The 26,139-nt window shown below is 37.7% G+C and overlaps 1 protein-coding gene and 1 pseudogene across 4 annotated transcripts in view; both read right to left on the reverse strand.

Annotated features, from left to right (window-relative positions):
• Window positions 1-10,755, reverse strand: part of FAM221A (family with sequence similarity 221 member A) — a 28,039-nt gene extending 17,284 nt beyond the window's left edge. Inside the window, exons 1-4 of one of the 4 annotated variants that reach the window (XM_073238697.1) lie at window positions 10,229-10,750; window positions 7,393-7,566; window positions 4,701-4,891; window positions 1,808-2,014 (exon numbers count right to left, since the gene is read on the reverse strand). In XM_073238697.1, the coding sequence (XP_073094798.1) occupies window positions 1,808-2,014; window positions 4,701-4,891; window positions 7,393-7,566; window positions 10,229-10,635 (979 nt within the window). In that variant the 5' untranslated portion in view covers window positions 10,636-10,750. Of the gene's footprint in view, window positions 1-1,807; window positions 2,015-4,700; window positions 4,892-7,392; window positions 7,567-10,228 lie in introns of all 4 variants that reach the window. The other 3 variants (XM_017667354.3, XM_037022220.2, XM_017667355.3) reach the window with 3 other exon arrangements.
• A 10,135-nt stretch (window positions 10,756-20,890) lies between these two features.
• LOC108401427 (ATP synthase subunit alpha, mitochondrial pseudogene) lies at window positions 20,891-23,632 on the reverse strand (annotated as a pseudogene).
• Between the last annotated feature and the right edge of the window lie 2,507 nt (window positions 23,633-26,139).

Here is a 26,139-nt window from a genome sequence, read left to right on the forward strand (position 1 = left end):
ATACTCTTTGTCTATCCATTATTGTTACCTCTGGTGACAGCTATTTAACCTTAGAAACACTTCCATCTATAGCAGTCCCTCCAAAATACACTGTAAAGACAGTTTGTGGGAGGTAAATTCTCTCAGCTTTTGCTTATCTGGAAATTGTTTAATTCCTCCTTCAAATTTAAATGATAATCTTGCCATATGAAGTATTCTTTGTTCAAGGCCCTTCATTTCATTGCATTATATATATGTCACTCCCTTCTTACCTGTAAGGTTTTTGCTGAGAAGTCTGATGACAGCCTGATGGGTTTTCCTTTGTATGTGGTCTTTTTTTCTCTCTCTGGCTGCTTTTAATAGTTTGTCCTTATCCTTGATCTTTGCCATTTTAATTATTATATGTCTTGGTGTTGTCCTTCTTCAAAAACTTTCTATCCCTTTCTCTCTCTCTTCTTCTTCTGATGCCCCTAGAATACAAATACTGTTCCATTTGGATTGGTCACACAGTTCTCCCAGTATTCTTTCATTCCTAGAGATCCTTTTTTCTCTCTGTGCCTCAGCTTCTTTGTATTCCTCTTCTCTAATTTCTATTTCATTTATCGCCTCATCCACCATATCTAATCTGCTTTTAATACCCTCCATTGTGTACTTCAATGATTGGATCTCCATCCTAAATTCATTCCTGAGTCCTTGAATATTTTTCTGTATCTCCAGAAGCATATTTATGCTTTTTATCTTGAAATCTCTTACAGGAAGATTGATTAGTTCAGTCTCACTCAACCCTTTTTCTGCTGGTGTTGAGATTTTGCTTTGAGTCAGGTTCCTTTGATGTTTCATATTTCTACTCTCTGGAGCTTCTCAGCCCCTGGAGCAATGTCAGGGGTCCCAGGGGAGTGGTACTGGTGATTGCGGGGAGGAAAAAGCTGTTTCCTGCTTCCCAACTGCTGTGCCTGTCTCCACTGCCAGAACTGGTGGGCCAAACACACAGGTTTAAGCCTCTATGCTTTGCATTTGTAGCTGCTGTAGGTGGGGCTTCCCCCTGGCTGATCTGATGCCAGGGCAGGGTTTGGTAGTTTGCGAGCCAGGTGCAGGCTGGCCAGGAGGAAGGCGCAGCAGGCTGCGTATCATGATGGGGGGGCCTTGGAGCTGTGTAGAGAGCCAGGGACTAGAGTGCCTGAAGATCATGAAAGTTCCCAACCTGCTGGGCAGAGTGCACCAGGACAATTTTGTCTACCTGTCCTTTCTCCTGAGCAGTAAGCTCTGTGTAATCCTTGCCCCTTTAGCAGCCCTCTTGCTTTTAGGAAGTCTCTCAGACTGCCAGCCCAGATCAGCCAGATATGGATCCCTGTTTTCCACAAGCAGCTGGAATCTCCATCTCTCCAGGTATTCCACCTATCTTTGCTTTCTACCCCCACTAATCACCAGAGCACCATGCAATGTAGGTTTGTCGTCCCAGAGCAGATCTCCAGAGCTAGGTGTTCAGCAGTCCCAGGCCTCCACTCCTTCCCCACTCTGTTTCTCTTGCTCCTGCCCATGAGCTGGGGTGGGGAAAGGTCTTGGGTCCACCAGGTCACGGCTTTGGTACATTACCCTGTTCCATGAGGTCTGTTCTTTTCTCCAGGTGTATGCAGTTGTCATAGCCTTCTTTGTTGTTGCTCTTTCAGGATTAGTTGTATTAATTATATTTTTGTATTATATGTGGTTTTACAAGGAAGTCTCTTTCTCACCTCTCAGGCTTCCATCTGTAATCCCTCTAAAAGCTTCACTACTGTTAACACACATAAAAACAGTATGTCAAACTCACATTTCATATATCATCACTTACCAATTCCACTGTCATCTAATCGCATGTAGCCTTCTGCCAGTGAGCTGAAGCCAGTTAATCCTCCCATTGCTGCATAAGGAGCATCCCGTCCCACTGGTTTTCCCAGGGCAAGTCTTTCTTGCTTAGTTTCCACTACTGTGTCATGTGCATATGCAGGCTGACCACAAACACAAGTGAAGCAACTGTGGAATCCTGAACATTGGGAACCTGAATCAAAGGTAAAGGGAGTTAAATATTTTAAAATATAGGTACTGCTGTCTACACTAAAAATACTTGACTTGGCCAAAAGCCCCTGAATCTGTATTCCTCATACGCTGGCCTTTGGCCCCTTTAACTCCTACCTCCAGCCCCAAAACCCTCCCATTCACTGCTTTTACTTCCAAAAGCTGCTAAAATGGTAAGGAAGTATGTGGCAGGGGAAAAAAATTGAAAAAAACCAACTAGAACTAAAAGAAATTGAGCTAAATACTGGAAATCCTGGAAACACAGGCCCTCTCCTCAGATACTACAGTTAAAAGCAGATGTGGCTGCCTTAACACCCAAAAAACAAATGATCTGATTAAAAAATGGGCAGACGACCTGAACAGACACTTCTCCAAAGAAGAAATTCAAATGGCCAACAGGCACATGAAAAGATGCTCCACATCGCTAATCATCAGGGAAATGCAAATTAAAACCACAATGAGATATCACCTTACACCAAGTTAGGATGGCCACTACCCAAAAGGCAAGAAAAAACAAATGCTGATGAGGATGTGGAGAAAGGGTAATACTCCTACACTGTTTGTGGGAATGCAAATCGGTTCAACCATTTGTGGAAAGCCATATGGAAGTTCCTCAAAAAACTAAAAATAGAAATACCATTCAACCCAGGAATTTACCCAGAGAAAACAAGATCCCTGATTCAAAGGAATATTTTTCAGCCATATTATTCAGCCATAAAAAGAAAACAGTCCTACCGTTTATAACAACATGGATGGATCTAGAGGGTATTAGGCTCAGTGAAATAAGCCAGGTGGAGAAAGACAAGTACCAAATGACTTAAATCATTTGTGGAGTATAAAAACAAAACAAAACTGAAAGAACAAAATGGCAGCAGACTCACAGAACCCAATAATGGACTAACAGTTACCAAAGGGAAAGAGACTGGGGAGGATGGATGGGAAGAGAGGGATAAGGGGAATAAGGGGAATTTCGATTAGCACACACAAGGTAGGGGGGCACATGGAAGGCAAGTAGTGACTCTATAGAATCTTACTACGCTGATGGACAGTGACTGCTATGGAGTTGGGGACTGGGGGGACTTGATAATGTAGGTGAATGTTGAAACCACAATGTTGTTCATGTGAAACCTTCCTAAGATTGTATATTAATGATATTTTAATTTTGAAAAAGGTGTGGCAGCAAAAATTTCAATCAAAATATAAGTTGGTCATGTGATGGTAGTACAGCATGGAGAATATAGTCAATGATTCTGTACCATCTTTCTATGTTGACAGATAGTAACCACACTAGTGGGGGTGAGTATTTAATAATATGGGTAACTGTTGAACCACTGTGTTGTACATTTCTGTACATTTGAAACTAATACAAGATTGTATATCAATGATACTTCAATTAAAAAATTAAAAAAAAAAAACCAAACAGGTGTAGCGGGAACAGCCCAGTGGCCAGGACCAGGTAAAAAGATAATGTGGCAACCTCCCTATAGATCAATTCCCCATAAAAACCATACTGGAAAGCCAACCCACAGATACAAAAAGGACACAATGGAATATCATAAAAATTTTATGCCAAGTGAAAGAAGCCAGTCAAAAAGACCACACATTCTATGATTCCATTTATACAAAATACCTAGAATAGGCAATTCCACAGAGACAGAAAGTAGATCACTGGTTGCCTATGGCTGGAGAGACAGAAGAATAAGGAATGACTGTTAATGGCTGAAGGGTTTCTTTTTGGGGTGATGAAAATATTCTGGAATTTATTGGTGATGATTGCCCAACTCTGTGAATATATTAAAAACCATTAAACTGCACTCTTGAAATGGATGAGTTGTACAGTATGTGAATGATATCTTAATAAAATTGTTACATACACACACAAAAAAGCAAGCCATACTGAAATGGAGGCTAGAATACCCCAGGAACAAAATTTTTACACACTCACACTTCTGACAAATGTGCATAGGAAACAAGGCATGTAATAAAGTTTATCAAACTACTTCCATGCTTAGCCAATAAAACACATTTATTCTTGCCAATGTCATTAAAAATGTCATATTTTATCATAGGATTTCAATTGAAACTACTGCACAAACAACTGGATTAACTATGTCTTGAAGTAAATATACTGAACCAATATCCTACCTATACTAAAGGGTTTTTAAAAGTATTATCAACTAAAAGGTCCTATGGGACGGAGATTTGGATTTGGGTATAGTTATGAGGTAAGGGTGCTATTGCATATAAAAAGTTATGATCATCCTGCTACTTTCTGCTTTTCCCATCAGCCTATGTTCTAAGAAATAACATAATAATCTACCAAGAATTATAAAATGTTTTCCCACTCATCAAATTCTTTTTAAAATCCTGTAAGTAGAATTTAGTTGATAAAACTCCCACTATTCAAAAATTTGAATCAGATCATGTCTAGTGAGTCTTCAAAATCCACTACTACACTTATCTGAATTATATGATATTAGGGTTTATGATTGCAAAGCATATAAACAACTGAGTATTTCCACAAAAATAAAATTTTAGAATAACTATCCATCAATTCTTCTTGGTTAATACTGACTCTCTAGCTGAATAAAACTGGCACAAAGACACATTAAATATTCAATAAAGAAATAAAAACATACTGTTTGTGTGTTTATGATAACGTAACTCACAGGCATTGCATAGGAGGCCAGGCGCAGCACTGTGCTGATCGGCAAAGTGTTTGCACCTGCAGCGAATGGGCTGCGCACCATTCAAAGGGATGTACAGGTAAGCCCTGCAGGGGCAGCCAGGCACTCGGCAAGGCAGACCAATGGGGCGCTGCTGCGGAATTGTTTCAAAGTCAGTTTTATGTTGTTTATACCTAAGAAAAAAAAGAGAAGAAATAAAAAGACAATGCAGGTATTGCCAGAAATGAGAATGTCTATTCTGTTAAATGCAAAATAGTCCTTTTTTATTTTATTTTGTTGTTCTTATTAGTAAGGGGAAAATAAACTCCCCTATATGCATTATTTCTGTCTGCTATATTGCTCTGGTCAGAGAAAATCTTTACTCTTTTAGGTTTTTTTATTTTTAGTCTTTTAAAAGGAGTTTTCTCAACAATATATAAAGAATGACATGTAATTCCCTTAAAATACTTAACAATTCTTTAGTATGAAAGCATAACCTGAGTATGAAAAAAGTTCTTTATAAAAATTTATTTATCAGAGTACATTGCTTAAACTTATTTGCAAAGGTTTTATTTAAAATTGAAATAAAAGTTATTATAATTTAATTTTTAACTTTAAACTTCAAAATGATTTATCAACATTTTTAAAAGCCAAAGTTCTCTGTCAATACACTGTATATCATTATCTTAAATAGGCTACTCATTTTTCCATAAGGTGATACTCAGTAAAATAATATTACATTTATTCTCAATATTAATCTAGGTAATAGAAGTTAAGATAACAATGAAATACCATTTTTCACTTACAAAGAGAGGTAAAGATTCTTTAAACATACCTAATTCATGATGCTGTCAAAAATGTTAAAAGAAACAATCCCATTTAATAATGTTTCAAAAAGCTTTTAAAAAGATCCATTCTCTAACCCAGTTCATTTTTAGTAAATAAGCCCTAAGAAAATAATTACATATATAGAAAGAGCTTTATACATAAAGCTGCATTAGCAACAGTATTTAAAATAGCAAAAATATATAAATATACACACAGGCATACACACAAACAATATACTAAAAATAAAGAAATGGATAACTTAGTAGACAACATTTTTAAACTTTTCAGCAGTGAAACTCTTTCTTCAAAAAACAATCTTTTACAGACCATAATATACAAAAAAAAATGATAAATGCAGAATTGGTTAAAGAAAGGGAAAGAGACAGAATAGGAGTCTGTCCTTCCTCTAACCTGCCCTTCCACCTGGTACATCCCTGAGACTTCCTCACAGCTCTGGGAAACAATGAACACCACTGAACTAGCTGGAATATTGAGGGATGCAAAAAAGCTTGTTTGCGATTGCTGCATAACAATGTGGAAACATATTTCTGTGGTTCTGTCATGAAAAACTTCTTCAATATATTTATTTATCTGCATACATAATTAACAAGAACTAAATGAACTATGTAAAGAAAAAAATACATGCGTATGGTAAAATGTATTAACAGCAGTTGACTTTGGGTGGTGAGTCTTCTTTCTACATTTCTATATATTTCTCACTTTCCTTAATAACCATGTTTCACTTTTATAATAGGGAAAAAAATGGTTTAGACAGAGATCTCACTGAGTGGCGGGTACTAAAGAATTCTTTTCATCAATGTTAGGTTGGGTTAATTTTAAAGGATAGTTTCATGCTATATAATTATAGATAAGAGACTGGCACTAAATTTACACAAGAATAAATGATAACCAAACTCCTCTTCAATTCTGAAAGATGCCAACATTACCCTAATCCTGCATTCCTCCCCCGTGTTTTTAGTTGGGGTTACTATAGTTTCAAATCAGTCTATATACAACATTACTCATCCTAGCAAGTGCCTAACAACCTTTGGCAAACTGCAAGTCTGTAAACAGCAATTATACAAAGAGCCTCTCATGAAAGAGCCCCAGAAACTATCAGAACAGGGCAGTTCTCCCTCCATGGTTCCTTTGGAAGAGAAAGTTGTAGTTGTTACCTAAAAACACACAGTATGTTCAGTGATTCTTTTTTCAATGAAGCAGCTTTGTCCTTGGGAGCCTGACAGTTGTGACCTGTGACAGTAGGAAGATTTAAAGTAGAACACAACAAACACAGCCAAATGCAAACCTCAGGTACAGGCAATCCGTGTCAGTGACTGGCGCCTCATGTACTTCCTTTTCTTGAAAAAGGACCATTTGTAATAAAAAGCTGTGTACTTGTATTTTTGTTTGTTTAAAGAAAGGTATCAACACAACACATTCTTAAAGTATAAAGGTAAATGAGTAAATCTGAGTAGAAATGCTTCTATCTGTACATGATAACCTGTCCTGCGTGGGTCAACACAAGCAACTCTTAAAGCAGTTGTACAGCCTGACCACCTTGTCCAGTGGTGGGAGAGGTAGGCTCTGCTCCTGAGCCCAGCTGAAGGCCCCCAGCCAAAGCCATAGGAGTACTAATATCTTTGTTGCCAATGGCTGATGCTTATGCTGAGGGACTCTATAATGAATTCTAATAGTACATAATAGAAATGTTTTAATTATTGCCCCCCAAAATTGTAAAAACTTTAGATAAGGCCTATTTTTAAGCGTTCCTATATCATAAATAATACTAATTATAGAAGGAAGATATGCTCTGCTACAGTTTCATATTTCCTAATCAATCAGAAAACTTGGCAATAAAATATCTTACCTATGTGTACAAAAACACAGAGTCTCTGGACCCACAAGTTTACAATCCATTCCAGCTGGTGATCGCCAGCTCACAAATAATCTGTTCTGTAAGCGCATAGGTAGAACTTTTCTTTTGTATTCTTCATATTCTTCAGGAGTAAAAAGTTTCCCTCCATCGTCCTCACCAACAATTCTATAACAAAGAAATACTTCCCCTAAGCCTTGAGTATTTATTTCCCTAAAAATACTAAACTCCAAAATTAAACTATATTTGGAGAGTCAAACGAAAGACTGCTTCAGCTTTTATTTTATTTATTTTTCTTACTTTAGGTCCATGCTAACAGCAAAATCACACACAAGAATAATAAAATAATATAAAAGATGATTATAAATAAGTCAATGAATTTATAACTTCTGCCCTTACAGACTGAGGTTCCCACTGGAGAATTACCACATATTCATCTCAATTTTTCCTTGATTGTGAAGCAAAAATGTTCATTCTTCTCATTCAAAGCTGGAGCCTAGACTGCTAAAAATTCTAACAATTTCCTCCTTAAAAAATTGTACTCCCTGAAAAAACACAGTACAGAAAACATGAATGCAGAAGACAACATAATAAATATCCATACCAGACCTTAAGCCTTGGGCAATACACACCCTCAGATCTGCTGAGGCCCATATCTGTGCTGAGAAACCAGGTGCACTGTTTAATTCCAGAGGTAAGACCTCAAACTTTCATGGGAAAAAAATAAGCTGCTATTTCTTAACTTCTTAAGAAATTAAGAGTTGTCCTCTTCAAAGGAAAAGGAAACACAAAAGATTTTGTAAAAATTGAAGAAATATCTCCTTGAAAATATCCCCCTCTGGGCATTACAATTGGCACATATGGTGTAGAGGGGGATCATGGGGAAGACAGTGTAGCACAGAGAAGGCAAATAGTGACTCTGTGGCATCTTACTATACTGTTGGACAGTGAATGCAATGGGGTATGGGGGGACACAATAACATGGGTGAATGTAGTGACCACATTGGTTTTTCATGTGAAAACTTCATACAAGTGTATGGGTGGTGAGTCTTCTTTCTACATTTCTATATATTTCTCACTTTCCTTAATAAATATATAAAAATGTAATACCTTAATAAATATATAAAGAGGACAAGTATTCATCTGTAAAGATGTTCCTACCAATCTTTGTCAGGGAAGATGCTAAAATTGGTGTGCATGCCACAAAGTTGAGCTGCAGATGGAAATGCAGAGAATTGTGTTACCGTGGAAGCCAATTAAACTGGCCTATTGCCATGTTTCTGAAAAAAAAAGAAAATACCCACCTCTGAAAGTCATGAAAAGTGTTGATTATAGAATACTACATAATTTTTTGTGCAATCCATACCTTTTTCCATACTTTCAAGCCTCTAGCCAAGGTAGATAAATAAAAGCAATTCATAAGTTATGAAACCACCTCTGCCTTAAATAATTTAGATACACAACGGTTAATTTTTAAAAAGGCAATTTATTCTGAAATAAGCTTTTAGCCATTTCACTTTCTATTATGGCTACCACAAAGTATACCAACAGGTACTGTAAAGACCTTAAAATCAATGCAGAGTTTTAAAGATATAGTTCAAATGCTGATTCAGATAAATAGATCTGTAGTGGGCCTAAGATTCTGCATTCCTAACAAGCTCTCAGGTGATTCCCACACCACTGGCCCACGATTGCTACAGTTTGAGTAGCTCTCATTTTTATAGTGAATTGTTTCAGTTTGTTTGCAAAAATAACTTCCCACCAGGCCTTGACATTTTCTGGAACAGGCAAGAGACTAAAAGTGGAAGCCCACAATCCACATATCCAAACATCTAAATATCAAATTATCAGCATCAGGGCCCAGCAACTTGCTCTGAGAGAAGAACTGGGGCGACTTGGAGGCTAAAGGAATCGGCTCTGCCCTGAGTGAAGGCTGGGTGGGAACTGTTCTGGGCACAGGACTCCTGGCTTTACCTGGACCTACCTGTCCAGTAGATGAGGCATGGCCCGTCAGACTTTTCTGGCTCAGAATTACCAACCATTTCTCGGCGTTTCCCAAACTATACCACCGAGACAGTCAGAGGGAGTGCAGTCAGCTGGGAACCCATTTGCCCAAACAACCCTGGGGGATCTGGGAGGACCACTTAAAGCACCCAAGTCCTCTTGCTCAGGTTTCCCAAGCTGGGCTGTGATTGTCTCACTTTCCGTTTATACACACACTGCCCCCTCCACCGCTTCAACAACACATCCTCCTGGCTGTTCTTCTCCAGGAATTCCCACTCACCCAGTTGCCCAACTATCAAAAACCTTTCTTGGGAAACTGAAAAAAGAACACGTCGCCACAGGTGCCTCAGCCCTTGTCAGAGCCCAAAGCAGTAAGTGTCGTCCTGAAGACAAAGGGGTGGCTGCTTTTCGTTTCGGGAGGCAAGTTTCTCCAGAACCACTTAACTATACCAGCTGGTCTTTGTCTTAAAACCAACACCTCCGGGTTGGTTTGGAAGTTCACGGCTTATCATATTGCTAAACGCACGCAAACCGGTATCTGCTTTTATAGGCTCCTAGAACTCAATGTGTAATTCTTGAATGCCCATAAATCGCAACTTGATAATCCTTCTTGGAAGGGGTCGAGGCGGGAGACCTCTCGCATAGCCTCGAAAGTCTTATTAGCATAAAAACTGCGTGTCGTTACAGTATTTAATTACAGAAAGACGGAACTTGAAGTCAGCAGAAGCTTTCCCAACAGCCCGGGAATTCCGGGAGTTGCGGCGGGCGAGCGCGAGAGGAACTGGGCCGGCTCGGGTCTCCTTGACCCGCGGAGCCACCGTCTCACCTCCGGTATTCCAGGTAGTCGTCCACGGCCGCCGCGCCGCCGGGAGGCAACGTCAGCCGCTCCATGGCCGGACGGGTAAAAGCGAGCGGTGCCGGGGCCGCGCTCCAGGAGCCGACCTCCCGCGCGAGCCAAGCCCTGAGCAGCCAAGCCGGCCCCGCCCCGGCCGGCCGCGCCACCTCCCGCCCGCCTCCCGATTGGCCGAGCCCACAGCAGAGGAGACGACACAGGGCGCGCGCGCTTCCACCTGGCGGCCCACGCGCGGCTCTGAAACCCGGGTCTCCAAGCAACGCGCCCCCCAGCAAGGGGTATGGCTTCCCGCCCTGCTCAAAGCTTGGTCCTGTCGCTTTCCCTCCGCCTGGTCTGGCAGGTCTTCCTGCAAAGTAACGAGGGAGTGCAATGCCCTGCATATAATGGACGCATAGAACATGGTTTATTTCCTTGTACAGCTCTTTTCGCCTATTTTAAGAAAGTTTGGTATTGAGGCCCGCCTCCCCATAGTTGTCAGCAGTGGTTTCAATTTTGAAGTTTAAGAAAACCGACATAAAATTCTTTAAAAATAAAATAAATAAAAATTACATTGATGTAAAATCAGTAGTCCTGGTTGTCCGAGTCCAATATAAGTGTCACTAAAGCAACATGATCGTCAAAAGAAGTGAATGGCAGGTTTAAGGGGAAACAAATAGAAACAATTCAGTTCAGACTTTCTTAAACCTTTGCAAATATCCTCCACAAAATTTTTTTAAAGTGGAAGTACCATACCAATGGTAATTTGACCATAATCGGGCAGAGCAACCTGGAAAAGGTGTTGAAAATCCACCAATATTCCACAGTCGTTCAACTCTGAGGCTCCCTGGAGATTAGCTTGAGCGTCCTCTATATAATTATCTGGGAGGGAGAATCAGCAAACAATAAGAAAAATAATTCATTAAGCCACAATACTTTATTTCAAAGTACCTTCCTGAATATTTCGGGTCCGAAAGGCAAGATATTATGTAGACGGATTATTTAGCCCCCTCCTAGCCCCCCTTCCTTTTCGGTGCCCCCTTTTCTGACGTCGGTCCTCCCTGCTCAGGCAGGTCCCATTCCCACCTTAACATCCTCACTACTTTTTGTTAATTACTCTCCGCCAATGTATTACCGTCAACTCAGCCTTAGCCAATAGACTTGAAACCTCCCAAACACGTTTGCATTTTATAGAGATTTAAGGGTGAAAAGCTTTCAAAAGTCAGATAGATAAAAGAGTGATCCTGAAATGGAGTTATTTTAGGGGAAGGAACCCTCCTCAGTATTTCCAGTCACACCTTATGGGCTCTCCAATCAGCTTGTGGGCTGCTATGGCCAGTTTTATCTCTACGTGAGCACCTCGCCCTGATTTTAGGCAGCGCTAAACTAACAAAGGCAAATAGAAAGTGCCAAGCTATATCAGCTAAAGTGGCAGGGGAGTGTCTCTGTGGGTAAATACAATTTAATGAATCTAGAGGGAAATAATAGACTTAGTGCAATAATGAGACAGGGACCGTGGGTTTAGGCAGAGTAGGGTGAGGGCCTCTGGAAAAATAAGGCAACGCAAGATAATTACAGACAGAACAATGTAACAATGTGCAAAGAAGTCCCTATGGACACTCTGTGTTAAGCATATGCAAATTTAGGGTCACACTAATTCTCTAGGGTAAAGATACCAAACTAGGAATATAGGCATTCTTCAGTGAAATCAGTTAAAGCTCAAAAGCCAGGAACAACTTGGCCTGGAATGTTTGAGCGGTCTACAGATAAAGAAGAGTATCTCAACATAACCCGTGACTTTATTGTATCAATTAGATCAAGACACTGTAAAATTTACCTTAGCCTGCTAAAAGGCCCAGCTTATTTTTAACTGTACCTATATGCTGTGTTTCCTTCTCTAATTTTAATCTAGTAATCTGCAACCTAGGCAAAAGATTAATTTAGTAAGCAAGCCCAGCTATAAACATCCCAGAAAGTTAGGAAGTCAGATTCTTAACTTACTCTAGTAAACAGGCAGCAACCCAGCCCACCCTGAGGGCAGGGCAGGCGGTCTTAACTGATCTGTTCCCAGAGGGAAGCTGCTATCCTGAGAAAAATCAGAACAGCAAATTTCTTCTACTCATCAAAAATGAGCAATCTATAAGCCTGCACCCCTAGCCCTTTGCACCCATTCCTGAAAATCCTCAACCAACTATAAATCTCCTAGACAACGCACCACCCAGACTCTCTTGTCCCCTCCTGGCATGAGCCAGGAGCTCTGTCCTCTCACTTTCTCTCTAAATAAAAGACTCTACCTTGCTCTCCTATCTTGAGTGTTTGCGAAGTTCATTCTTCAGCTCCGTGAACAAGAACCCCAGCATCACAATTTAATGAATCTAAAGGGAAATAATAGACTCAGTGCAATTTTAGACTCTTCCAGGAAGATGCTGGAGCAGTGAACTCTTCCAACCAAAGTCAACAAAACATACTATGTGTAACAAGACTATGGAACATAATTGAAAATATCCTAATCTTGTATAAAACTGACACCTTTGCTAATTAGAATAATTATATAATTCTGACCTCTGCTCTAATTTTTAAAAGGTATAATGGTACTGTAATTGACCCACAAAGCATATCTAAATTGATGTAGTAAATAAGATGGACAGAGGGACATGAAAGAGAGACACTTACCTTGGCAAGTGTTAAGACATTTTACATATTCAGTCCTCATAAAATGAGATAGGAAGTATCAGCATTTTTCAGTGATGTGTAAATCAGGAAGGCTTTCTTCTGAAAATGACAGAATAATACAGTTAACAGTGGTTTGATTAAACATGGTGGGGGGTCATATTACTCTAAAGAAGTGTTAGGGTAGGTTCAGGGTATTTTCCCCAGGGTTGCTAGAGCTCCTGATTATATGCAAATTCAAGGCAGAAAGAATGGGGGTGGGGAGCAACATCAGCTACTCTTTTTATTAAGTAAGAAAGCATTTTCCTAGAACCACCTCCAAAAGATTTCCATTCATGTGTCACTGACCAGACCAGACTATGTCACATGGCCACCCCTGGTTGTATAGAGGAGGCTTGGAGAGCAAGTACAGTACTCAGGTTTCCCAGGTTCTATGATGGAGGTGATCAAGGAGAGGATTAGAAATGCCTGTTTGGTTAGTTAATCCATAGGGTCGGCCACAGCTCATGCCTTAAACTGTTTAATACCCATGCATACCCTTCTTCCCATGCAAGCATTTTATATTGAATGCATTCATCAGTCCCCTAAGGAAGGCAACCCCCAATGTCTCCGTTAGCTCTTGCATCCAGCTTGAAGTCTGGAATCTGTGCAGTCTCTGTCATTCACTCTTAACAGTTTGGCAGTTAGTAGCTAAAAGAAGAAAGTTGTCTGCTCCCTGCCCCCCAAAAAATACCCAATATTATAATGATGAGGGTAGAATAGGATAATTCCAATAAAAACTCTCATTCAGAAAAGAGGAGAATGGGAAACACACAAGACACTAGTTCATGACACATACCAAATCACACCAGGGAGGAATATTACCATATCCAAGTTCCAACTATGGAGAAAGTTCTTTGCACTACCAATCAGATCAGGCAGCCTCTGATTCTGTTCTCTAAAAGGATCTCCATTATCCATCCCCTTCCAGCTCCTGATGTACCTCTTTGGAAGATGTTCTTACTTCAAAACTACCTGATATGGACATCGGGGAAAATGAATTTCCTGGGGAGAAAGCAAAAGTTCACAATCCACTCGCTCTTGGTGAAAAATGCAGGATCCAGGGCACAGTAAGGGTTGAAGAATCATGAGTTTTTCAGGCAAACTTGATATGTTTGGGGTAATATAGTATCCTCAAAAATTTAGCAGGCTTAAAGTGTTTTTCTCTCTTTCGATCAACTGAGTGACCACAGCCAAAAGCCTGTTTAGACTAACTCAGTTTTTCTTATTTTTATTTGAACTCTATTATACATATAATATGTAACACTTATGTACAGTTTAGTTTCTTTAATAATAATATGAACATCCAAGTAGTCATCCTCCAGATTAAAAGACCAACATCAGTATTTATTTTTGCTGATCTTTTATAGAAAATTTATCCCTAAATCATGTTTAATTTTGCATGCTTTTGAACTTCATAGGATTTGTTCTTCTGAACATTGCTGTTGAAATCGTTGTTTTTGAGATTCATCAATGTTTATGTCTGCTTTAGATTATTGTATTCATTTCTGAATAGCAATCAATTTTATATAAAATTTACTTATCTATTAAAATGTAATGGACATTTGGGTTGGGTTTAGTTATAAAAATTGTTATTATGAATGTTCAATGTATATTTCTCTGGTGCAAATGTTTCTTTAGGGCACACTTAAAACAATTTTGTGATATATAAATTATACCTCAATAAAGCTGTAAAAAAAAAGATATGACTTAAAAAACATTTCTCTAGGGCAAGGAGAATCATCTTGAACTTCAGCGTACATTAAGTCACCTGGAGGGCTTACCAAAACAACTTGTTGGCCCCATCCTCAGAATTTCTGACTTAGAAGGTCTGGGGTGGGACTGAGAGTTTTTATTTCTAGTACATATTGTGTTAAATTGGAGACTCTTCTAGGATAAGTACATAGGTATAGAATTGCTCATTATGATAGGTGCATAACTGTCCTTTCTGTATAATGTCAAATTATTTTCCACAGTGATTATGTTTCTAACAGAAGCATGAAAACATTCAGATTGCTACATACCTAACCAACATTTGAAATTGTCAAGCTTTTTCTCATGCTAGCCAACATTGTTGTTTTAATTTGTATCTTCCTGATAATTAAGGACATTGAACACCTTTTCATTTTTTTTCTTTTCTTCCTCTTTTTGTTTTGTCTTGTTTTTTTGTTTTTATTAAAGTATCATTGATACACAACCTTACGTTGATTTCAAAATATACAACACAGTGGTTCAACAGTTTACCCATATTATTAAATCCTCACCCCCTTTAGTGTGGTCACTATCAATGTAGTAAGATGTTACAGATTCATTAACTGTATTCTCCATGATGTACTACTATCCCTGTGACCAACCTATATTGTGATTGCAAATTATTGTGCCCCTTTATCCCTTCCTCCTCCCCTCTCAACCTTCCCCAAACTCTCCCCATTGGTAACCACTAGTCCCCTCTTTGGAACACCTCTTCATTTTTATTAAGCATTCCTATTCCCCTTTCTGTGAAATGTCTGTTCAAATTTCTCCCATTTTGATTGTTTTCATTAATTTATAGGAGTTCTTTACATATTAATAAAATAATCTTTTGTTGGTTGTATATGTTATAAATATCTTCTCCAGGTAATAGCATAAATAAACAAAAATTATTTAATGTTGTCAAATTTATCCATCTTTTTGTTTAAGGTTTGTGCTTTTCATGTCCTCTTTCAGAAATCAATTCCCTAACTAAATATAGTCAGTCTTCTATATTGTCTGAAAGATTTATATTTTGAATGTTAATCCACCTAGAACTGACTTTTGTGTATAGTAAAGTTAAGGTACAAAACAACTTCATTATTTTCAATATTAATACCCAACTGTTCAAACACCATTTATTGAACTTTCCTTTTTCTACTGATATATCAAGTGTCCAAACATTCATGGATCTTGTTATGGACTCCTTATTATGTTCCATGTTCAGATAAGGGAAAGATCCTCTTGCTTTTAAATTATTTCAGTAGTACATTTAGTCATCTTGTATTTTAAAATTAAGACAATATGGAGTTACAGGGTATTATGCTCAGTGAAATAAGTCAGGCAGAGAAAGACAAATACCAAATGTGGAGTATAACAATGAAGCAAAACTGAAGGAACAAAACAGCAGCAGACTCACAGACTCCAAGTAGGGACTAGTGGTTACCAAAGGGGAGGGGTGGGGAGGGCGAGTGGGGAGGGAGGGAGAAGGGGATTGTGGGGTATCATGATTGGTGTGCATAATGTGTGTGGGGGGTCATGGGGAAGACAGTGTAGCTCAGAGAAGAGAAGTAGGGACTCTTGTTTTTCTTGTGAAACCTTCATAAGAGTGTATATCAATGATAGCTTAATTTAAAAATTAATAAAAATCAAGTAACCTTTAATATAAGAAAAAATTAATGAATAAAAAAGTAAAATTAAGACAATAAGTTAAAAATAGTCCTTTTTCATTTTTCCTTTTTTGGTTCCTTTTTCTACTTCATGGTTTTAGCTTTCAATGAAGAACAATGACTGCCTGCAAGTAATTTTATAAATGGTTTTGTTATAATTAGTAGCACAACAAAAATTTTACTGTATTCAAAAAATTTCTAAGCTCCCTGTCATGACCCACTTTACTGGGATTATCATTAATACAGTAAAAGTTCCAAACTAAAGAATTTAGAAAATTCTTTTGAGAAATGGGATATTGTCTATTGGATAAAAATCATTTCTGACCCTTAAGTCTTTGTCTGTATTTTACTTACTTTCTTGAGTTCCTCATAAGTATCTCTAAATTCTCTATCTTATGCAAATATATACAAATACATAAATATACAAATATATAAAATTGATTAATATAAGGTTATTTCACCTTAATTTCTTTGAAATAAATAAAACAGCCATCTTATACCATTTTTTAAGTGAAGTATCATTGATGTACAATTTTATGTTGGTTTCAAATATACAACACAGTAGTTCAGCAGTTACCCATATTATGAAATCTTCACCCCCACTAGTGTGGTCATTATCTGTCAACATAGCAAGATGTTACAGCATCTAACTATATTCTCCATGCTTTACTACTATCCCCATGACCAATTTATATCATGATTGAGAATTTTGTGCTCCTTAATTCCTCCACTCACCCATGCCAACCCCTGCCGCATGGCAACTACTAGTCACTAGTGTCTATGAGTCTACTGTTGTTTTTTTTCAATCTATTTTACTTTGTTTTTATATTCCACAAATAAGTCAAATCATGTGGTATTTGTCTTTCTCCACCGGGATTATTTCACCGAGCATAATACTCTGTAGATCCATCCATGTTGTTTCAAATGGCAGGATTTATTTATTTATTTATGGCTGAATAATATTCTGTTGTGTATATGTACATCTTCTTTATCCATTCATCTATTGATGGACACTTAGGTTGCTTCCATATCTTGGGCTACTGTAAACAATGCAGCAATAAACATAGGGGTAAACATATCTTTTCAAATCAGGGATTTTTTTTCTTGGGATAAATTCATAGAAGTAGAACTACTGGGTTGAATTTTATTTTGTTTCCCTTGCCTGAGGAATGTGTCCAGGAAAAAATTGCTCATGCTTATGTTCAAGGGATTTTACCTCTGTTTTCTTCCAAGAGTTTTATGGTTTCATGTGTTACATTCAGCTCTTTGATTCATTTCGAGTTTTTTATGTATGGACTTAGGCAGTAACCCAGTTTCATTCTTTTGCATGTAGCTGTTCTTTTATCACTTTATAAAGCATCTGTTTTACACAGTTATAATTTAATATTACTTCATTCTAATAATTTTTACTTTTGATATATTTAGAAAGCCTGAACCTTATTGCCAAAGAAGTCAGTACTGAATTGACATAATTACTCATGCAATCTACAGACATTCATTCCACATACTGTTACCAAATGCCTATGCTGCATAATAAGTATTAGCTAAGTGCTCAGGATACAGGAAGATAAATGACCAAAAAAAAAAAAAAGGTAGTAGTGATAAGTATTATTAAGGAAAAGAAAGTATATTAAGGGGACTAGAGAATGGAGGGGATGAGGTATTATATAGATCAGGTAAATTATCTCTGAAAACAGAGGTGACTTGAGCAGAATCCTGAAGGAAACAAGAGAGTGAGCCACACAGACACTGAGGGAGAGAGCTCCAGACACATTAGCAAGTGCAAAGGTCCTGAGGCAGAGGTGTATTTTGCTTGTTCTAAGCAAAGAGATCAGTGTGGATGGATTGGTATGAGCAAGGGAGAGGAAAAAAGTAGGAGATAAAGTCAGAGAGGAAGACTGCCCAGATCATATGGAGTCTTTTAGGTTTAGTGGAAAGATGATGAGAGCCACATATGTAATTTTAAATTTTCTAGTAGCCATATTTTAAAACATAAAAATAAACAAGTGAAATTAATATTTTATTTGCCCCATTATATCTAAAATATCATTACAACATGTAATCAACATAACAATGTATTAATGAGGTAAAATTTTATTTTTATTTTCCAAACATACATAAAAATAAAAGTAACAATAAAATGAATTTAATGTTATCATCACCCAGTTTGAACATTGAGCAGTACATAGCCAGTCTTGTTTTGCCTATACCTCCAGCCACTGTCCCCATACCCAGATTACTTTGAAGGAACATATTTGAAAGTTTTGAACAAAGGAATGGTTTTAACAGCTCACTCTGACTGCCAAGTGGAGAGTGGTTCATAAGAAGAAGCATGGATGGAAACAGGATGACCTGTTATGAGGCTATTACAATAATCCAGGGGAATGCCTGAGTTGGAAGTGATGGCAGTGGAGATAGTGAGAAATGGAAGATTTATTGGAACTTTCATGTATTTCAAAGGGAGAAGCTGAGAGGATATATGCTGGATTGGTTATAGGATGTAAAAGAATCAGGAATGACTTTTAAGGTATTTGGCCCGAGCAACATGATAGAGCTGCCATGTCCTGAAATAGGGAAGAATGTCATAGGAACTACTGGGTGGAAATCAAGAGTTAATATTTGGACATGTTAAGTTTAAACTACTATTAGAAATCCAAGTGCTGATAGTGAACAAAAAGTTGCATATGTAGATCTCAACTCAAGGAAAAAGTCCAGGCAGGAGATATAAATTGAGAGTAATCAGAAAATAGGTGGCATTTCAAATCTTGGGACAAGATACACATCTAGGAAGTGACTATAAATAGAGGAGAGGTCCTTGTATACTCACTCCAAAGTTTATAGAGTAGGAAGAGGTGGAGGAACCAGGAAAGGAGACTGAATAGAAGCCCCAAGCAAGCCAGAAAAAAATTAAAACACAAGAAAAAGTAGTGTCCCAGAAGAAAAGTGAAAGAAGTATTTCAAGAAGGAGGTGGTAAGCAAAACAAAAAATTAAATTTAAAAAGAAAACAAAAACAAATGCCTAGGATTTGAAAACAAGCTGAAATAAATGAACCTAATGGTATATAAGCTCTGGTGACAGAGTCACACAGAGAAAAGAATTGTTTCAACTGAACTTAGAACAAAATATTTTGACTATACAGTTCTCAGTGGGATACATTCTTAGGACAAAAATTTTAAAAAGCAAACAAATCTTAAATTATCTAGTTCCATTTAGTAGTCTCGTTAACAGTAATATTGTATTATTATTTTAAAACCAACATGCATATTTTAACACAGTACAACTAATAAACTACGTCAAAGCTGTTAAGGACATGTTCATCATGTCAGTTTAAAAACCTTGTAACTTTAAATTGTGGTTGCAAATGTCAATATAAACTTGTAATTTTAAAGTTTTCTTAAAGTTACTTACTTTCTACCTTTGTTCACTGAAAAGGTCAAGAAACAATGATAACCCAGTAGCAACAAGAACCCATATTATAATCTCAAAACACCGTTTCACACTAATAGGACTTGTTTTTTTGGACAGCCAATTCCAGGAAAGGTACTAGTTAAGTTGGGACATCTTATTGTGCCAGAAAGCAAGGAAGCTATCAAAAGCTAATATTGACATAACAAATGAATATAGAAATCTTGAAAGGTTCCCCCTTGTGCCCAAAATAGAATAATTTGAGTCAATCAAATTACTGTAAATGATAGAAACACATTGCAGTGTAAAGCCATGTGTTCATAGAAATATTCAAAAAAAGAAGGCAGGGATTAAGAGATTCTATGGACATCACTGAGGTTGCTAGGTAACAAACACAATACTCTAAAACTGGATATTAAAAAGAAATAAAGATCTTTCCTGCCTTTCTTGTATGAAAAGTATTTCAGGATAACCAAATAACCAAAACGGATATAGGAAAGTTCCTCTGCATAGAACTCTAGCTAATAAACATAGAAGGAATGATTGAATTTTAAAATCACCATCTTACAACTCCTAAATATTTCAAACTTGATGGAACAATGATCATCAACAGATACTAAAATCATTAGGTAAAAGATTGTTAGGAAAATTTACAATGAAAATCAGGCTGTCACCACCTGAACAATTAAAGCATTATTAGAAGTGAAACAATCTGATACTATGTGGCTCTTTGAGGTGATGAAATACTATGAAGTCTGTAACATTACCTGTAGCACATTCTTTCAAAAATTTGATAGAATTTAATTAAGTCTTAAAGTCTAACTTTTAGAATACGAGAAATACAGAGGATGGAGAAGCAAATTAGACATGCAAGGATGCAAGTGAGACATTCTACAGGACTACTCATCTGCTTTCTTCAAGAAGTAAATGGAATAAGGGAGCGTTAATGGAGCACTCCTCCAGATGAAAAGAGACCTCAGAGACTGTAAGAACCAATTTCAAGATGCAGACATTGTTTGGAATCTGATTTGAAAGAACAGTTATATATAAAATAAATTTTTGAGACAAACAGGGAAATTTCAGTAGTTAGAATTAAAATTTAATAAATGTTCATTTTTGTAGATGCAAACATGACTTGTAGCTATGTAGGAATTTTTTTTGTCTTTTAAAGTATAATGAAGTAGTTAGGATACAATACCATACCATGTAATATTTGTTTCTAAATATGCCAGCAAAAAATTAAATAGAAACAGCCCCAGTTTATCAAGATGCCCCTTAAACTAGAATAGGTAAGACCACTTGTTCTTCAATAGCCATAGGAGAACACTGTCCTTGCTTCAGAAACTCAGATGCACACTACAGCCCAAGTGTTACTGAGTGGCAGCATGGAGATCAAAACCGAACTGAACAAAAGCAGCAGCCTCATGGTGAGGAGCTAATTCCAGCTTCATGATACCTGCCACCTGCTTCATGGCCACGGTTTGTCAGATCACAGCAGATCTGACACAGGAAATACACAATCCATGTTAATGGCAGGGCAGAAACTTCTGTAGCACAATTCTGTTTCCAAGAAGATATGTCTATCAGTGATGAAATGACACTGGTCATAATGTAAGCAGACACATCACTGGCTTGTATTTCTATGACTGGAAAAGCAGTTGAGGAGCCACCTCCAACAGAATCACTCATTTGGCTTCTTTCTCAAGCAGGTAGGAGTGTAGGTAGAGCACATCACCAGGATAGACCTCATTAGCAGCAGAGGGGTCTTGGAAGCAACAGAGACATCTGACAATAAGCCATAATCTCTTTTGATAATCGATCATAATCATCAAAGAATGTTTGGCATTATCCCTAAATTCTGCAATAGAACAACCAGAATAAGGAGTCAGGCACATCAGAGCAGCAGCTGAAACCACAATGGTGTACTTCATGGCATCTGCATCTGTAGGTTTCTTCACCAACTGGGCAACAGTGGATTTCTTTTGAACAATATCAATACAGATACAGCATAGCTTCTCCTTTTCATCAGATCCGTCATGTTTCTGTCATATTAATGATGTCATAACTGACATGTTGCCAGTCCATCAGTCACCAATAATCAGCTCAGGCTGACTGTAACCAATCAGCATGAAACTATTAACAGCCTTAATACCACTCTGGTTGGCTCCTGCACATTGGAGGAATGACCCCAGGGCCTTTCAGGCCAGCTCACCTACATGTCTTGGAACGAACTAGACCCTTTCCAGCAATGACATTAGCAAGGGTATCTACTACATGACCCAACAGCTTCTCACCAACTAGAATGCCCACAATGGCTCCTGTTCTTTTCACAGCATCTCTTTTCTTGATTAGTTTATCATTTCCAAGCATAACAACACCAACATTGTCAGGTTCCAAGTTCAGAGACATACCCTTTCTTCCTTTAAGCCTGAAGAAAACTCTACCATTTCTTCTGCTAGAACATTCCTCAGCCCAGGTACTTAAGCAATACTATCACCAATACTTGAGACAGCCACTACATTTAAGTTTAACAGATGTATTAGATCCAAGAATATGCGCTTCAAGAACTGAGGGCACATCAGCAGGGCCAGTTTTCTGAAGAAAAGTGTTAGAGGCATGGATGTTCCTCGCAGCAATAAAGGATGATCCCAAAGCATTTTTGGAGGCCAGCCTGGCCTGCTAAGGGCCACAGCCCAAGGCCACATGCACAGACAGAATGTATGCAGCTCTTCTTGGGTGGGTCTAGTGTAGCTGCAGCCTCTGGACTGACTCCTAATTTTATAATTAATCAAAAGAGATTACACTAGTATTTTGAGATAGTATTTTAGTACTAGAAGACGTTCATCTTTTATATATTTCACTTAAGAACTCAAAGGGCTTTAGATATACTCTGCTTATTGTATCAAAACCCTACAGGGACACCTGATCATCTACATTTGCCCTCTTACAGCACTAAACTATGTTTTGTACCTTTATCTTGCATCTACCTACCACTTCAGCATTTTATTAAAAATAAAAATAATAATAATTATAAAGGGAGAAATGTGGGATCAACATATAAATCAAGTATAAAAATCAAACAAATATTCATATTTGACCTGATTGTTTATAGTTCATAATGCGTGATCAAAACCGAAAGTTTCTGTGATGACTGCCCTTGTACTGTTCACCATGTAAGAATTTATTCACTATGTAAGAATTCGTTCACCATGTAAGAACTTGTTTGTTATGCTTCAGAAGATTGGAGACTGACGAGAATTAGGCTTGAGATGGATTAATGATTGTGCATTGAGCATTGACCCCCCTATACAGAATTTTATTGTTGTTAACAACCATTTGATCAATAAATATGAGAGATGCCCTCTCAAAAAAAAATATGAACTGTGTCATAATGCATGAGCAAAACCAAAAGTTTCTGTGATGACTGCCCTTGTACTGTTCACCATGTAACTTATTCACTATGTACGAATTTGTTCTCCATGTAAGAACTTGTTCGCTATGCTTTAGAAGATTGGAGACTGACGAAAATTAGGCTTGGGGTGGATTAATGATTGTGCATTGAGCATTGACTCCCCTATACAGAATTTTATTGTTGTTAACAACCATTTGATCAATAAATATGAGAGATGCCCTCTCAAAAAAAAAAAAATTACACACTTCCAATTGTAAAATAAATAAGTAACCGGGATGTAACGTATAGCATAAGGAATATAGTCAAAATATTGTAACAACTTTGTATGGTGATAGCTGGTAGCTAGAATTATCATGTATATAAATGTTGAATCACTGTGTTGTACACCTGAAACTAATGTAATACTGTGTGTCAACTACCCTTCAATAAAAAATAATTGAAAAAAAAAAACCTACAGGGTCCCACAGAGTAGGCATTACTAATGCTTTGGAGTTAGAGGCACTGAATCAGAAATCACATATTTGCCAAAAGTCACTCTATTAAAGCAATGAGGTTAAGAATCAAATTTTCTCAACTTCAACTTTAAAAATGTAAAGTGTTTTAAAGCAATCAACTTCAAAATACTATCTTCTTTCTCTATTAAATACATAATGACTTTTTTGCATAGAAATAACTAGGATAAAGTTTGATAACCTCCTATTTAAATCATATCCATCTATTGCAACATACTCAGATGTGCACAAAATATCATTTGAAGATAAAAGCGTTTTTCTCAAAATCCCCAGAGAACAACTGAGGGAAAGAGTGCAGAGAAAATGAGCAAAACCTGCAGAATCATTCCTGTTTATTCACATGAAAGCATTATCCTTGAAACACACTGCTGTCTACATAGTTCATCCACTGGAATGAGTTATTTTCCAGAAAATTTCTCAGTTCCTTATACAAACAGAATAGGTCTAATCTCTCCTTTAGATATGTCTCCATTCTGGGGGTTATCAAGCTTTTTGTTCCTAAACTGAAAACCATTACACATTAAATTGAAATAATAAATGAATTTGTTAATTCATTCAACAAATATTTACTATGTGCCAGGTACTGTGCCAGGCGCTGGAGACCTGATAGAGTCTGAATAAACAGAAAAGGCTCCTGCTTTAGGATGGGCAGTGAAGGAAGGTATCTTTGAAGAAGTAGCATTTCAGTTAAGACTTGAAGAACAAGAAGCTATTCACGCAAAGAGCTGGGAGAGCAATTCAGACAGAGGGAACAACATGAATGAATGAATGAAGGAATGAAGGAAGGAATGAGGGAATGAATGAATGACTACTCATGCAAAGAGCTGGGAGAGCAATCCAGACAGAGGGAACAACATATATGAATGCATGAAATAGAGACCACAAGTGACACAGGATTCCAGAGAAGAAGGATTAATCTCCCTTAAGGCTGGGACTTGGAAGCTTGGGATATTAAGCAGGTAAAACTTGAGAAGCACATTAGAAAAAAGGACCAGACTCAAAGTGGAAGGGAAGGTATTCCAGTCAAGAAAATGAAAAAGAACAAATCTGGACTATATGACATAGGACAGGCAAAGCCTGATGATAGGAAACAATAGGATTGTTTCATAGTTGTGACCAGCTCTGGGCTCAGCTTTATCTGTTTGGAATTCCAGCAGGACATTTTAAGACACAAAGGGTTCCAGTCGTGATTACAGTTGGAAAACTGTTTCTATGTGGCCAGTAATCATGCTTCATCAGATGCAAGAAATACTAGTTATTTTGGTTTTGCAGAGGCAAAGGGTAATACTGTCTATCTGGCCTTGTGGGCTGTGAAGAAACCAATTCTCTCCACTTTAGCATCAGTGTATGTGAAGTGTAGACTCCCTAAAGAAGAAAGAGGTGGGAGGTATAGCTTAAGTCTTCCTGAGGGTAAAAAAGCGACACCTTATTTCTCTGGTAAAGTTAACTGAGCCCTACTCAACAATAAAAAAATTTCCCCTTTTCAAAACTGTGACCTTGCCTTCCTTTTTAGCCTCAGGAGAGGTTTATCATTGTAGAAATACAGAGCAGCCACTTCTGCAGTCTCTCAGCTACTCACCTGAGGCTCAGTGTTAGAAATGTCCACTGTTGTAATCAGAAAAAGACCTACCTTTCTTCTGCTGCTAACCAGGTTTAGTTAGTACTGTATTTAAACCCACTGCTGTTTTTTAACACATGCTATCTAGGAGAGAAGATAAAAAGAATTGTCATGCAGACACAGTGATTTTTTTTACTTAAAATGCTCATATTCATATCACTTTCCCTGGGAGAATTTAATTCCAAGTGCCAATGGTTATTTTCCAAGGCAGAAAATTTCTCCAGCTGAGAAGAAAAAAAGAAGAGACCATATTAGTGTATCATCTCCTTCTCCCCACTTCTGCCTGCCTTCCCAATTACAAGCGGGTCTTTGCCTGGAAGCTAAGAGAAGGACATTTGGAGCTAATAGGCACTCTTATAGTTTGCAATAAACATTCTTTACATTTTAAATACATCTGGTTCAATGGAAAGACCAAAGAATGAGCCACCACTTTATTATATGGTAATAATGGAAAAGGCTAAAAACAAAAAGAATTTTCATTTCATTTTTTCCCCTCTCTTCTCCATGGAGAGGTCAATTCCAGTCTGATGACCAATGCATGGGCTACACAGAGTGGGTAGAACTCATCCCAAAATATGAAAAAAAGTGGATCCAGTGCCGCTGAAATTTAAAATGCTCTCAAATCAACAGGCCAGGTTTGGAGAAATGGCTAGAGGCTTTTAACCTGACAGTATTTTAGAAAACTTCGAGACACAAAATGAAACTCTTAAATCAGACCACTACAAGTCATTATCAAAACAATCTCAGGATTCCTTAAAAGCCATAAAGGGATCTCTCAGTAAAACCCAAAGAGACTACAAAGGGCAAAATAATAAACCAAGAGTGTGGTCTTGAATCCTACAACATCTAACCT

Source organism: Manis javanica, chromosome 6 (assembly GCF_040802235.1).
Source record: "Manis javanica isolate MJ-LG chromosome 6, MJ_LKY, whole genome shotgun sequence".
NCBI lineage: Eukaryota > Metazoa > Chordata > Mammalia > Pholidota > Manidae > Manis > Manis javanica.